Here is a 14,379-nt window from a genome sequence, read left to right on the forward strand (position 1 = left end):
AAAGTACGATTGATTCGATAAGTTTTTCGAATATAATCGGTGATACGTTTTCATTCGCCAATTATTCGCCAATTAATTCTCTTTATTACCTGTTCGTTCAACGGAGGCGCCTCATCTTCGTCCGTAGCCTCGCCCACCTCGACACTATTTTCCTCGAGAGACCCTTGAAATGAGAAATTCTAAAGATTGCTGCGTTCCACCCATTTCTTCAGACCTATTTTTTGTCTTACCTGTACCGAGATCCTTGAGGGCTTTTTCGATGTAAGGTCGACACTGTACTTCCGACGGTACCTGGCCCACACCTAGCTCTTCCTCACCTTGCACTCCTGAAATCAGTCGAACATGATCCCCTCAAAAAATCGAACTCTACCAAATGCGTACGGCAAGTACGGTAGGGTGTCAGAATTTTTGTCAAAGGGTGGTTTGTTTTTGTTTCTTTTTCATTCTTTTCTACCGAAAACATGGTGCTTTTGATCGACACGTGCTTCCCAAGCTTGCAAGCCCAGAGGCATGTGTCGTATCGTAACCTAGTTAGATTTCTTTCGCGTTCCAAAGATTATAGAAACGAAATCGACGTGGGACGTGCAGCCGGGATAAGATGGTTTGTCCGTGGTCATCCAGTCACCTGGGAAGCGAGATGCTAAGTTTAGCAACGGTGGGAGGCGACGACGACAACGTCCACGTCGACGTCGACGCAACGCTAAGAAATATTTATACGTCGGTTAACCGCATCGTATTTTTATCGGATGTCGATTTGTTCCGAGCTTGTACTTTGTTATTACTTCTTTTTCTTCTTCTTCAGCATTGACCAAACCTTTAATACCTACGCGTATGACGTAATTTTGAAAGGAAATTTTTTCAATTTGCAAATAACCAACGTATTTTATCTCCTTTGCCTAATCGATACCGACAACGTTAAGTTATAGTAATAGGTGTATTAACGATGTTGGACCGGTTTGCGAAACATTCAAATATTTTACAATTGCACTCTTCGTTTTTGGCACTTCGAACTGAGACAATAGTCTGCAGTATTATTAGACCTAGATTTACAAGTAGGAAGGAACGCGCTGTTTAAAGCGTCAAGGGATTTTGCGCTCCCAAAAATTCGACGTGATTTTTGTAAAAAATAAAAAATTTTCAGTTATAATCGTGGTGGATTTCGACCAAGAATTCCAATACCATTCGTGAATTTAACTAAAGAGCCAATGTTAACCTGTCAATTATCGAATGACATACTTATTAGTACAAAGTCCGAAAATTTGATCTATCGATTTTTCTGTTGACGCTTATTTCACGGTGTAAATCGATACGGATATAGTGGTTGTATCACTGTCCCAAAAATCTAGCTTGTTATGTCATTCACACGGAAGTTCTAGTCCTGATTCATAATTATAGAAATAGCTTGACGTGACAGGAAGCACTTTAAGCATGGACATTTTTTATCCATCAAATACTGGGGATTTTTATGTGGTTTTTGGGACAATTATTATCGTGTAGAAATAGCGACGTTCTATCCTCGTTAATTAAGCAATACATTGTTTGCATGACGAGGAATTTATAAAACGGAAATAAACAAAAAAAAAACCATTGCAGAAATCGCTTACCAAGTGTTCAATTTATTCTAGTGGAATGGGAAACAACGATTACATTGATTTTCGATTAGTCTTGATCCCGTACAAATAAACAAAGATTTATCAATCACTAAAATAGTTACACTCGATCCACGAGATTGCAGGCGGTTATACTTCATTGACGTCATACGGATCAGTTCGAAGATGTTTCGCAAAGCTCGCGCATAAGATAGCAGTCGTAAAACTTTGAGGTATAACACAGTAATCTGAGCAGCCTGAGAAAGTGAACGCGCATTTCTGCACCCCGCGATCGAGTGGCATTACAGCTTGCGTTCTTACGTATAACGAACTACACCTGTTGCCAAATTATGCGAGCCAAGATTTTTCCCTCGTTATTCTTTTTCTCTTTTTCTAACTTCGATTTTTTTTTCTCCACACTCTTCTATTTCTCTCTTTTGATCTCACTCGATTTCGTTCTCTCGTCGCGGTTAAAGATAGCATCGAAAACGACGGCGAAAGCAGGCGCGTGTCTCTGCAGCTTACCATCGGAATCGTAAAACGGCGAAAATCGGCTCTTCGGTAAATGTATTGATATCAAGCCGACGATCGGACCCGCTTTCATACTACTTTGAATATCTGTTTGAAATTTTTTTATTTACATTCTATGGATAATGCAAGCATTGCCGATAGTCGAAGTAAAAGCGTACCGTATGTTATAGATATATACATACACATAAACTCGACCAGAAAGTTGAGTAAATATTTATTCTCCTTAATTAAGAAAAGAAAAAAAATTCAAACTGTATTCATCGAAAATTTATTGTCATTCTATATATTAGCAATTTGCAACATATATTGGATCCTGTGATCGCATTTACGACGTTCAATTGACGCAGATTAATGGAGCATGTATGTGCTGTACCGATTTTGTAATCATCAAAATGCGCGAAGTTATACCGCTCCAAGTACCAATTTTTCGATGTACGTGTATTCGAGCAAGCACTTGAGTCACTATAACTGGGCCAATTTTCCGAGCTTCTTGCCTTATGTAACTGTTGTGGCTGGCCAGGATTTGAGGTAAATTACACTGCAACTGACCGGGTTCTATAGCTAGCCATCTTTAGAAACCAATAAACGAATCTTACCTAATTCAATGGAATAAAAGAAAAATTTACGCTATCGATGTTTTTTTTTTTTTTACACGATATCTCTTTATTTGTTTCATCGATTAAAAGTATTCGTGTTAATGATGACTAATACGGAGAAATAATTTTAAGTCGAGAAATGCTATGGATGTGCTCTCGTAAAGATAGACAGAGGATGGATGGACGTTGCTCGACCTTAAGACCTTACGTAACATTGACCTTCGTTTCTTTAACGTCCGTCGTCACCGTTTGGGGATGACAAAACCTAGTCGCAAGACTAATGATATTTCAAATTTGTCTATGAGATAATCCGTAATATTATATGATATATTGTTATTTTTTTTTTTTTTTAACGTTTAGAATTATACTGACACATTTTATACAACCGTATATCCATACACAACGGTCAGATAATTTTGTCAACCGTTCATTTTATTCCGTAGGAATTCAAAACGGTTATCGCCTCTCGAGTTTAAGAAAAAAAAAAAAAAAAAAATCGAAACGTTATTTTTCCATGTATATAATATTTTGGACTGCAATAACCAGAAAACAGAAAAATAAAAATTTGCGATGTATTCGAATGAGGCCGAAACAAAATGAACACATATCAACCGATACATTTTTAATTTTTAATCGGAATAAATAAATTTGGTCTCACATCTCTTTACGTATGTTTTTGTAAATAATTTATCGATGGATAGATAACGCTGCGCCGGGTGAACAGATAGCAGAAGCGGAAGAGCGGATGCTGAGTGTGTCAAGGTAGCGGAGGGTGGAGGGTGGAGGGCGAGGAGTTCCGGGGTGGTACTCACCCTGCAAGGCGACGGCTAGGAGGGCGAGGAAGAGGCTCGTGAGAACCCGGGGTCGCACCCGCGAGCCCGTCATCTTGGATCACTTGGATCACACGGATCACTAGGATCACTTAGCACTCCGCGATGAGCCACGCTGCTAGCTCTCTCGATAGTCGCGCGCGACTCCACTCGCGAGGAACTGGCGTCCCGACGCCCGCGAAACCCCGAAGACGCCCCTCTCCCAGGTCTCGCAAGTCGAGAACCGTCTCAGCGTCACCGTTACCCTTCTGCAGGGAGCGCGAGTCCTTGCCGCAGAATTTTTGTAGCGAGAAATTCCTCCGAGTATCCAGATGAAACGGGGAAAAACCGCGTCCGTATAAAATGAAAACACAACTATCCGTATGTAACATGACGTGGGTCGATAACGGAGGATAATGGAATTCCCGGGGAAGAAGCTCAAAACCTCTCGATCGCGACGTGATTTTAGAGGATTTTTAAACAATAATCTTGAAAGCGTTAAAAGTCAAGGTCTGCTTTAACGCGGGTGAAGAAAAAAAATTCATTGGGTTATGAAGGATCGGTAGTGGTAATTGCAGCATGGGTAAAAGAGGTGGTATCATTTGGCATGTCTGAGCTTGCACTTTTGCCAAGCTGGATCACGGAATCATCTGCAATACGGTTCGACCACGGACCCTGTACCAGCGCTACGCTGACGAACCCGTGTCTCAATTAATAACTTTGAGAAGCTACAAGGTTCCTTGGGCGCTATTCGTACAGACTCGCAAGGCAAGCCGACCGCCGAGCGAGTACGTGCAGATTTATTTTATTTTTTTTTTTTTTCAATCCGCAAAGCGAGTTTCAGCTACGGTGACGTTGGTGATGGAAGTAGTGGTGTTTAATTTAAAAATACTCCACGCGGCCCAGTTTCGCCTTAGAGCTTTTATCTGGGTGACAAACTGGCTAAGAAGAGTCGGCTGAGGTCGTATTCTACGACCATTCTTCGTCGAGCCTGATCTAGTTCAACGTCTGCTGTCTCGTGCAATGTCTCGTTCAGTTGACTAAATTTCACCGGCGATTTCATTGCCGTGAAAAATTCCGAGGCGGACGTGTGTTGTTGATGGATCAAGTATAGAGAGAATGAGAGAGAGAGAGAGAGAGAGAGAGAGATCGTCCAAGACTGCGCGCGGTAGTCGTCGCGTTTCTTGGATACCTTACGCTGTACGGCGATGGCTTCGGTACTCAGGGTGCTTCTGTAGATTTTCGAAAGATCCTCTGACGTCATTGCCACAACAAAACGGCATTATTTTTGACGCTTTACGTGTCCGTCGAGGAGGGACAAGGTCGATCTCCACCCTGAATGATGAAATATTCTATAAATTTACATTGCGTATCTTACTTTTGTACATTCGAAATCTTCCCAACATCAGCTATCCTCAACCTCATCAACGATTAATCTTTCCCACCGGGAGCGACGTTTTATTTCACGTTGTTATTGGCAAACTGCAGTGCACACCGTTGTGCCATCCACCCTGGATCCAAATATATAATTTTATTTTGCAAGTGGGACACGAAAATACTTTCAAATTATACGTTTCTTGGATATATGTATTTGCAATTGCAGTCTTACGTAAAAAAAAAAAAAAAAAAATTTATTCAACCTTACATTTGGGGTCTTGCGGAACCCCCGATGTTGGGTTTGTAACGACGATGATCTCTCGCTTACAGCGGTTCGAAATCATCTTCATTTAATTTGATAATTTTCTCAGCACATTCTTATCTGCCGAGGATGTGAATTGTTAAATTTGACGAACATGAAGAGTTCGTTACTGTATCACAGCATTCTCTTTTAGTTGTTTTTTCTTTTCATTCTTGTTCTAACGACGAAATATACTCTATCGTCGCGATTTTTATCGTGTCGCTGAGGTAATTAGATCGTCCAAATATCGTATAATTTCCATAAATTCAGTACTTTAAGCGTGATAATTGCCAGCTTACAGTTCCCATACAATTCAGCAAACTGTTAAATTTAAGCATTTCACTTGTAAAACGTTTGAACATTCAATTTGTAACATCTGTCGCGCCAAAAATGCCTTTCAACTCTATAATATTGACAACTTCGTATGTCGGTATCTTTTCAAACTCCGAATTTTTAATTTTTCAAAACATCCCAATGCGAACAGTTGTTTGTTCTGCAATAGGCACCGTTAAAATAGGACCTTGGGCTCATAAGTTGGAAAGGATAAAATCCGGGCTCGTCAATTAGTCTTTGATTAACGACAAGCGAAATGAATTTTGGGCTGCTTTTCAACGGGCAATCAACTTCGGATACTCGGGTCCGTGTCTCAGCTGGAAATTGAAGAGACACGATTTACCTCGAGAGTTTCGCTCGGACAGAAGAGCGCCGCGACGTCGGGCGCCTTTATATTTAGACGGCCGGGCCGACGCCGTATAAGGTGGCCACTCGTGCATCCCCCCACCTCATCTATCCTCGCAAAAGATGGTCACGCATCGCGTAGGACGATTCCCAAAGACTTTCGTTTGGAAACTCATTTTTTTTTTTTTTTTTTTTTCTTTTATCATTTCTCACAACGATTACTTGAACTTCTTTCATACTTGTCGGAGTTGTTTGATTGCTTTGAAAAATAATAAGCACCCTCTGTTAAGTAAAGATATCTTTTCTATGTAAATTCCAAACTCATACAACGTCGCACGATTCACAGAATATATGAATATACCCCACAAAAAGTGGTAATCTCAATAAAAATTAAAAATAAAAACATTATCAAGCGGCGGTTCGTTGTATCATATCATATTATATTATGAAAATTCATGAATTATTTAGCAGATTTCTTACAACGACAGACGTTATTTGAGAAAAAAACACATGCGATTTGAAAGATCGAAACTATCGGACATGTGCCACGTACGCATTCACGATTGTAATCATTTGTAAATTTGGCTTAGTTCATCGTCTCCCGTATATCTTTAAATAATTGCTTGACGTAAATTTTCGATCACATAATACTACCTCTGAGCCAATTTGCTCTTTCGTTAGCCATTTCGTTTGCTATTATAAGCGCGTAATCGAGTAAAGTCAGGATGGACCTTGGGCGCGGATGTCAGTGCCATCGTGACAGAAATTCAACCGTCCAAGTCATCCCTGTTTAGGGACAGCTCATAGTTGGCCCGGTTTTGTCTTCAACAGCCAAAATGTTTTCATAATGTATTTTTTCCGTTTCTTTATTAGGTGTAGGTTTTTTTTTTTTTTTTTTCTTTCTACCGTAGGATTTTACGTTCACGTATAACTCGGCCAAGTCGATACCGACGCGATGAGGGTATATTCAGGTTTGTTCGATGTATTAAACGGTATGCTCAAGGCACCACCATTGTGCCGTCGTCACTGCGACAGCTGTTACTTTTGTCACACTATATGCGTATTTATGTTATTTTTGGATTATTAGTAAATCTATTATACCACGAGGTGCTGCTCTCTCCGTTCAGGGTGTAGATGATCTGAAAGAAGACTAGAAGATTCGCAAATCGTGATCCATTATATGTAATTGATAGACTTGTTTCTTTGTATCAAAGTTTTTTTTTCGATAATGAAACTTGTCGAAAGCAAGATATGACCTATAAAACGAGTCGAACAAGTAGCAAAGTTTTGAATATAAGTAGTTTTTGCATACCTGTGATACATCTAGTATACATGAAGCTTCATTTTTCGTACAAAAATTATATAGAAAGTTCTATTATGGTCCCATGTAATGTACTTTTTTACGTATTGTATCGGAAACCACTCCACCCTGGCAATATCTGATGACGCGTATCGAAATTATAATTTTAGGCTCGCAAGATCGAGGAACACAAACGGAAGCAGGAACGTAAAAAGGCTGAAAAAATTGAACGTGAGAGAATGGAAAGACTGAAGAAAGCCCGAGAGGAGGCAAAATTGAGGGAAGATAACACGCGTCCATCCCAAACTGAAGGCTCCGCACCCGGAGCAGGAGGTGGCGGTGCTCCTGGTACCGGTGATTTTTACCAATTCCTTAAGGACCCTGAAGTTCTACAAGCTTTCCAGGTGAGTTGCCGACTTGAAATTGACGGCGATAAAATTCTATAGAAAATTATAACGTTCTGTAAAATATTTCTTTAAAGGATCCGGAGGTAGGAGAAGCGTTTAAGGACATTTCTGCGAACCCGGCGAACATATTGAAGTACCAGAGCAATCCGAAGATTATGGCACTGATTAATAAAATGGCTTCAAAGTTTGGGGGGGCGGGAGGTGGAATGCCACCGGGTATGGCTGGCATGGCAGGAGGCATGGGCGGATTTCCAGGCATGATGGGCGGTATGCCCGGCTTTGGTGGTACAGGTGCAGCACCACCTACCGATCCGTCTAGACCTAAGAACTCTGCAGACGACGTAGGCCTCGATTAAATTCAACAGGTTTGTATTACATTGAATGCATTAGCGTCACTTTCAATTCCGTTCGACAAGTGCGAGTGGATGGCGGTAAAATATCTTCTCGTAATTTAGGCTGGGCAAAGTGAAGAGGGCTTCATACTGCTGTCCATATGCTTGGGGAACCTGTTGGACGTGATGGCAGAATGATGCAGATTCGTTATCTTTGGTTTTCCTGACCAATTGCCTGTAATTGTAATATTCTAATACTAACCGATATATATCATACATCTCCCTTTTACTTAATCTTTTAACACCATTGTTACGATTATAATAATTCATTAGATTTTTTTTGAGTTTTTTTTTTTTTGAGTTTTATATGAGCTAATATTTTTCAAAGCTTTCTCCGAATCAAATTAGCGTTAAGTCTCGTGTACGATTTTTCACTACGAAATCTTACATTAATAATAGTACACCTATTTACAGTTCTACACATTGAATATACATATAAACGTTGGTTTATTGTTATGATACTGCTGCTATTTCTATAATGAGATCTAATCATATTCCAGATTCTTCAATCTATACTATGCAGCAAATTTCGCATGCTGAATTCGCAGGATATTTGCAATTGCAAAGTCCTGCTAGTGTGAAAAATCATCTTCTTCGGATACACAAGCTTTTGCTTTAAAGTTGTTGACATTGATGAGATAACTCTTAATTATTTCTTGCTGAAAATATCTAAGAGATTGATTAACAAATATTCTGAACATTATGCTGCATACAATTTTATTTATGTGTCATGAATGAAATTATAAGACCGAGGTAAATCGATTTAAATAAGTTTGCTCAGTTTATATCATGCTAATAATTACGAATGATATTCGATTTGGGGACTGATATTTTAAGGACAGCGTATAACACATATATTCTTACTCTTATAATTTTTATTTGACGTTACACATTTGGCAATTATTACCACAATTGCTCGTTCAATTTGATTATTCAGTATAGAGATATAAAATTCTTATAAAACTTATGTTTTTTATCAATTGTAAGTGTATATATAAATTGGGCAGCCGTGATAAAAAAAAATCTATTTGCACAGTTATATTATCTATCTTGAATTGAGCCATATGATTTCTATTGAGGTAATTAATAAAGAAACCAATATAAAAATTAATTTGGGATTTCACTCTGCATAACGTAAATTGTTACAAAATGTTTTTCATCACCGTAAAAGACAGTCCTAAACCAATCTATTTTCGCAAGCCGATTGGACGGGCAGGTTGTTTGCTATTTTGTTCTAGACTTGTTTGTCAATGTGTGACAGTTTATATAAGGGAACGAAGAAATTAATATCACCGGCAATCAAGAATTAAGATAGATAAGAGAAAAATGCAATTTATATCCGATGATAATGACATTGAGAAAAAAAAAGTTCCGGTATCGAAAACTTTAGAGAATATCAGCAAAACAATCGTGACAGAATAGTAGTTAATTTAAGTAGATTACGGTCTATCGTTCATTGTTCTTTAGGGGGTACTTTACCACCCCAATTTACAACTTCTAAGAAGAGGAAAACAATGGACGGCTAATGAGTAATCAAAAGATTATTTATTTATGAATGATAAAGATGTTTAGTAGTAGCAACAGATAAGAAAAAAGAAACCCGGTCACAGCACGCGATGATGTGACACTAGTTTGCGTAAAAAATCACAGAATTCTGACAACTCGTAGCTGATCCGACCTGTAACGGAAAAAAGTGCGTATTAAATGCAAATTTCCGATATGTCAGTCAATTGAAAGCTAACTGAGCACTGGTTTCAGCTGTAAGACAAATTCGCTACCAGAAAACGTCGTTAGAATATTAAACTCGTAATAATTTCGGTTTTAGCCCTGCTCGACCGATAGCGTAGCTGTGTCAGTATGTCAGTTGGCTTTGTGCGTGTCAAGAAACGCTGCCAACCGTACGGTCAGGATCGTATTTGTAAAGTAATTTCGCCTCCTGTACGGATCGTACGCTGAATGTACGGTCCTGGAAAAATTCTAGGAATTTCAGCAATTTTTGGCTAGCCTCTGATATTGTACAAGAATCAAGTACAGAAGTATAAAGAAAATAATGTTTTCTCCAAGTCTCCAATAATTGCTTCGCGTAATTGGAAAATTCACAATCTTTAGTGTTAGTTTGAAATGTTCTTGAGTGTAGAAATGTCAATGATGTGGTTAACACCAGTCTGATCCTTGAGAAAAAAAGCAAAACCGTGGTAATTATACGACCATAAGATATAAAGAACAAAAATGTACTCCGCGAGATCTTTGTACGGTTCTGAAATTGCAACTTTCGATCCATTTTCACTTTGATTACGATCTATTGCCACCAAAGGGTTCGCAACTCTGCGCCTTAGAGCATGCATGTGTAATGTATGTACAAGCAATGCTCTAAGCTGCGTGAAAATCAAACGCGAGAGTTCCGAGCCATCTCGATTCTCGAGGCACTCCGGAAGCCGGTCGAGATAAGTTATCCAGGTTTTATTTTGCGAAGTCAAAAATTTATGAGAACGAAATTATTTTGAAACCATTCTAATCTGCGCACCGGAGAAACTGTGCATTAAAATGCAACGCCGATCGGAGTTATTCGATAGACGAGTAACTTGCGCGAAAAAATTGTGAAAAAAAGTATTATAACCTAACTCACCGTTTCGACGATCTTCTGATGCACGTTGGATTTGTCCGATCTGCCTCTTTCTTTTCGCCTTGTTTTTATGTTATTTTCAGACCGTGGATCCGGTTTAAATTCTTCAGTTGTTTAGCACGGGCTTCAAGATTCGTGCAGCCAAGGCTTGATAGTTGAATACTGATCAAAGTGTCTTACCGTGGTTACACATTGACACCTGGCATTAAAGGAGTCATTGTACATATCTCAAACCGTTATTACAGACAAAGTAAAAAAATCATTTTTATAAACCGATCATGGATAGAACCAACGAAACAGCCCAGAACGGTTCTTCAGGCTTTTCGGAAGAGCGGTAATTAGTTACTCATCCAGTCTGTTTATTTGTGGTTTGATGTTGACTAAGTAATTCTTTATTTTTTCACTTTTCCACTGTTATCAATTTTCAGTGATATAAACAGAAAGAGAACCGATTACTTAGAATGGGACGAATACTTTATGGCTACAGCATTTCTCGCGGCAAAACGAAGCAAAGATCCTTGCACCCAAGTAGGTGTTTGTATTGTTAACCGAAACAATAAAGTTGTCGGTGTGGGGTATAATGGAATGCCCATCGGATGTAGTGACAATGAATTTCCGTGGGCCAAGAACAGTGCCAATAAATTAGAAACTAAGCATCTTTATGGTGAGGCTTTTCACGCTTTGACAGACTTGCACCCAACGTAAAAAAACTGATCCGAATATTGCTTAAATTGAAACTATGAGTTGATTTTTCTAAACTTTTTTTAGTTTGTCACGCTGAAATGAATGCAATCCTAAATAAAAATTCAGCGGACGTTGAAGATTGCAGGATGTATGTGGGGTTGTTTCCATGCAACGAATGTGCAAAAGTAATTATTCAGTCTGGTATAAAATCTGTTGTGTACATGTCTGACAAGTATTCTCAGAAGATTACAACCATAGCTGCCAAAAGAATGTTTGATGCATCCGGAGTCCGCTATAGGTAAATTATAAAATACTTTTGTGTATGTATGAAAGAGTAAGCTACTCTAACGATCAACATAATTCATATTGTATTTTGTCAAGAGAATAGTTCAATTATCATTTTACCTTTCGTCAAGCGGATGTTTGATGGTTTGAACTGATTTGTAAAAATTGCAATTTTTGACTGAAGACTGATACATAGGGTTATATAACTGAAAAGTATTAACATTTCTTATTGTGGTTCATATTACAGACAATACATACCTCAGAATAAGCAAATAGTAATTGACTTCAGTGAAATCAATTGGAATGAGATGATTCAGGAGCCGCAAACGCCATCGCCGGTGAAAAACTCTTCAACCGACTAATTATTAACGTGTTAAAAACATAATTTTCTTTATAAACAGATTTTATTTTATTATCTTATTTTCTTTTGACATTTTGTGTGTTGACCCTTTTCAAGTAGTATCTAATTAACCACTGGATAATGGTTTTAAAAAAATGCAACTTGTGATATCGCTGATTATTGGTATCGTCAAAAGGGATCAACGCCTGGTATTTACATATAAAATGATTAAGTATAGGTACAAATGCAGAAATAGACAGAAACTGGTTTCTCTTTTTTTAGGACTGTACAGCGTTGTCAATTTCACTCTTAAATTCACGAAAAATGAGGTTTTAGCAAATAAATAATATGATTAAGATATTTTACTAGAAAATGTAACAACTTGGTAATAATACATGGATAATATTAAGGTATAACAACACAAGTGAAGCTCCGATTTAAATATTATACAAATCTAAACGCTTTTAGGTATTAATGATTCTACCCAAAACTAGATACACTTCGTTTGTCGATTAAATTAGACTTGGATAATTACGTAAAACCTTTCTGGGAGACGACCCACTCAATCGTGCAAACAGTCAGCACTGGTTTGCTTATTTTCACGATTCAAAATGAAATGATTACGTACAACTTCGGAAGTTAGTTTTGAGTGCTGTCAAATAATATTTTGTTCATATGAAAATCGGTCTAGTTTACGTAAAATTAAAATGTTTAATTTACGATAAAGCAGAGTAAAATCATTTGTGATCTCAGGTTTGCAAAAGTATTACTACTTGTGTAGATCAACACGTCTCGCTTACGTCGGAAGTTATTCAAAGCTCCACATGACTCTATTAAGTGATAGAAAAGGCTCATTGCAAGTCTGGCAGACCAGTATCTGCGGTTCCAAGTTGTTAAAATCTTGTTGACATACGCAATTGCATACGCTTTTAGTTTTTTTTCACTAATACAACAAAAAAAGAATACATTACACTATTAATTAGATAATGACTATCTACGTTCGGTTTTGAATTAAAGCGGCAAAAAGAATACCTGAGCCTAGATTAGCCGTCTGATTTGCTTCAACGTAGTTAAAAGATAAAGTGAAAATAAAACAGATGTTTCAAGTTGATTCGAATGTATATATACTGTTCATAGTAAAATTTTTCTAGAATTTCGACAGTCGCACAGGTTTAGATAAACCATTACAGTATAATTTCAATCAATTGAGAAAAGTATGTAGAAATACAACCTGTGCTCAGAAATATATGAGAATTGAAATGGTGATCTTGGATATGGAGGTCATTAAAAAACAGAACAACTGAAAAATTGTTGACGTTGAGGTTGTTCTGTTTTAATGACCTCCATATCCAAGATTACCATTTAAATTCAACACTCTGAGGTCAAGAAAATACTATTCATATATGAGAATGTTTAAATTATGAAAATCAAGTGTTAGATAAGATTCTGAACTTATTGGTGAAAATAAAACTTTTTACATTCACATGTCGTCTCGCAATCTATTTTAGAAGACAAGAGTAACTAGAGTCACGAATAATTCGTGCACGAATATGGGAACAACATATTTATTATTTCAAAAAAATATGAATATGATTCTTAGAAAAGATGCAATGTTTTCTGTTACGATTTTTTTTAAATAGATAATTTGAATGTACAGAGATATTATCTTGTACGACACTAGCTTTTATAGGCTTGGCGCTCGCTAAGAATTTATCAAAATTTCTAATATTTGATAGATTTTCTTTAGCTGAAAATGTAGCGCCTACATTTTTATCTTAAATTAATTATTATTTATTACTCAATTCGCGTATTAATAATTTTTCTTATCATCTCAATGATTAGCTATTGTTTTTTCCATGGAACACAGCTATGTAATATACGTACATATATTTTTCAATCAGATATCAAAAGAAGTTCATAAATTAACCTGATATAATCTAAAATATGTAATTTGTGACACGATCCTGTTAAGGAAACCGTAGAAGCTCTAATCTTTAGTGATATATGTCTATATATATATTCTTATATCCCTCAATATTTCAGACTGAGTCGTACCCAGCAGTCGCAAATCATCAAACAATCAACGTATATTCAAAAGAACAAGTGTACTTCAATGATTCTACGTAGTACCTAGGTAAAAATATGAAATAAATAAATGAGGCGTGACCATGCTTTCCACCATGCATTAAGGTCTGACAACTTATGAAATAGTTTATTGGCGTTGTTTAGCTATGAAGTAACTGAAATGAATCAAACTTTCTTTGCCTAAATTCCAGTTAACGAAAAAATCTCTACCCTGCTATCAATTTTTAACTAGATACTCAACTCAAGTACCATCAATTAATGAAGGTATTCCACGATTAGGGGTAGTATACATTAAACTCAGACATTCTGTGGTTATACAATACCATTCTAATCAAAAATTGTCGTTTGGTTATAATACAATTGAAATGATGACTAATTAACG

The 14,379-nt window shown here is 37.4% G+C and overlaps 3 protein-coding genes and 1 long non-coding RNA gene across 7 annotated transcripts in view; 2 read left to right on the forward strand and 2 right to left on the reverse strand.

Moving 5' to 3' along the window:
- LOC124221497 (uncharacterized) overlaps window positions 1-3,706 on the reverse strand; it is a 9,007-nt gene extending 5,301 nt beyond the window's left edge. For both annotated transcript variants that reach the window (XM_046631584.1, XM_046631583.2), the window contains exons 1-3: window positions 3,529-3,706; window positions 231-326; window positions 90-163 (exon numbers count right to left, since the gene is read on the reverse strand). In XM_046631584.1, the coding sequence (XP_046487540.1) occupies window positions 90-163; window positions 231-326; window positions 3,529-3,601 (243 nt within the window). In that variant the 5' untranslated portion in view covers window positions 3,602-3,706. The remainder of the gene's footprint in view (window positions 1-89; window positions 164-230; window positions 327-3,528) is intronic.
- Window positions 1-9,019, forward strand: part of LOC124221501 (hsc70-interacting protein) — a 16,382-nt gene extending 7,363 nt beyond the window's left edge. For 2 of the 3 annotated variants that reach the window (XM_046631592.2, XM_046631591.2), the window contains exons 4-6: window positions 7,352-7,585; window positions 7,663-7,953; window positions 8,044-8,196. In XM_046631592.2, the coding sequence (XP_046487548.1) occupies window positions 7,352-7,585; window positions 7,663-7,944 (516 nt within the window). In that variant the 3' untranslated portion in view covers window positions 7,945-7,953; window positions 8,044-8,196. Of the gene's footprint in view, window positions 1-7,351; window positions 7,586-7,662; window positions 7,954-8,043; window positions 8,197-8,480 lie in introns of those variants that run through there. The other variant, XR_006883833.2, reaches the window with a different exon arrangement.
- LOC124221506 (uncharacterized) lies at window positions 8,310-10,744 on the reverse strand. Its single transcript, XR_006883835.2, has 2 exons — window positions 10,607-10,744; window positions 8,310-9,658 (listed from the first exon to the last, which is right to left on the reverse strand). It is a non-coding gene; the product is annotated as an uncharacterized lncRNA (long non-coding RNA).
- A 53-nt stretch (window positions 10,745-10,797) lies between these two features.
- LOC124221503 (deoxycytidylate deaminase) lies at window positions 10,798-14,184 on the forward strand. The gene is made up of 4 exons (XM_046631594.2): window positions 10,798-10,937; window positions 11,032-11,267; window positions 11,372-11,585; window positions 11,820-14,184. The coding sequence occupies exons 1-4, from the start codon at window positions 10,882-10,884 to the stop codon at window positions 11,932-11,934; spliced, it is 621 nt and encodes a 206-aa protein (XP_046487550.1). The 5' UTR covers window positions 10,798-10,881; the 3' UTR covers window positions 11,935-14,184.
- Window positions 14,185-14,379: the final 195 nt, after the last annotated feature.

This window comes from Neodiprion pinetum, chromosome 6, assembly GCF_021155775.2.
Source record: "Neodiprion pinetum isolate iyNeoPine1 chromosome 6, iyNeoPine1.2, whole genome shotgun sequence".
NCBI classification, from domain to species: domain Eukaryota; kingdom Metazoa; phylum Arthropoda; class Insecta; order Hymenoptera; family Diprionidae; genus Neodiprion; species Neodiprion pinetum.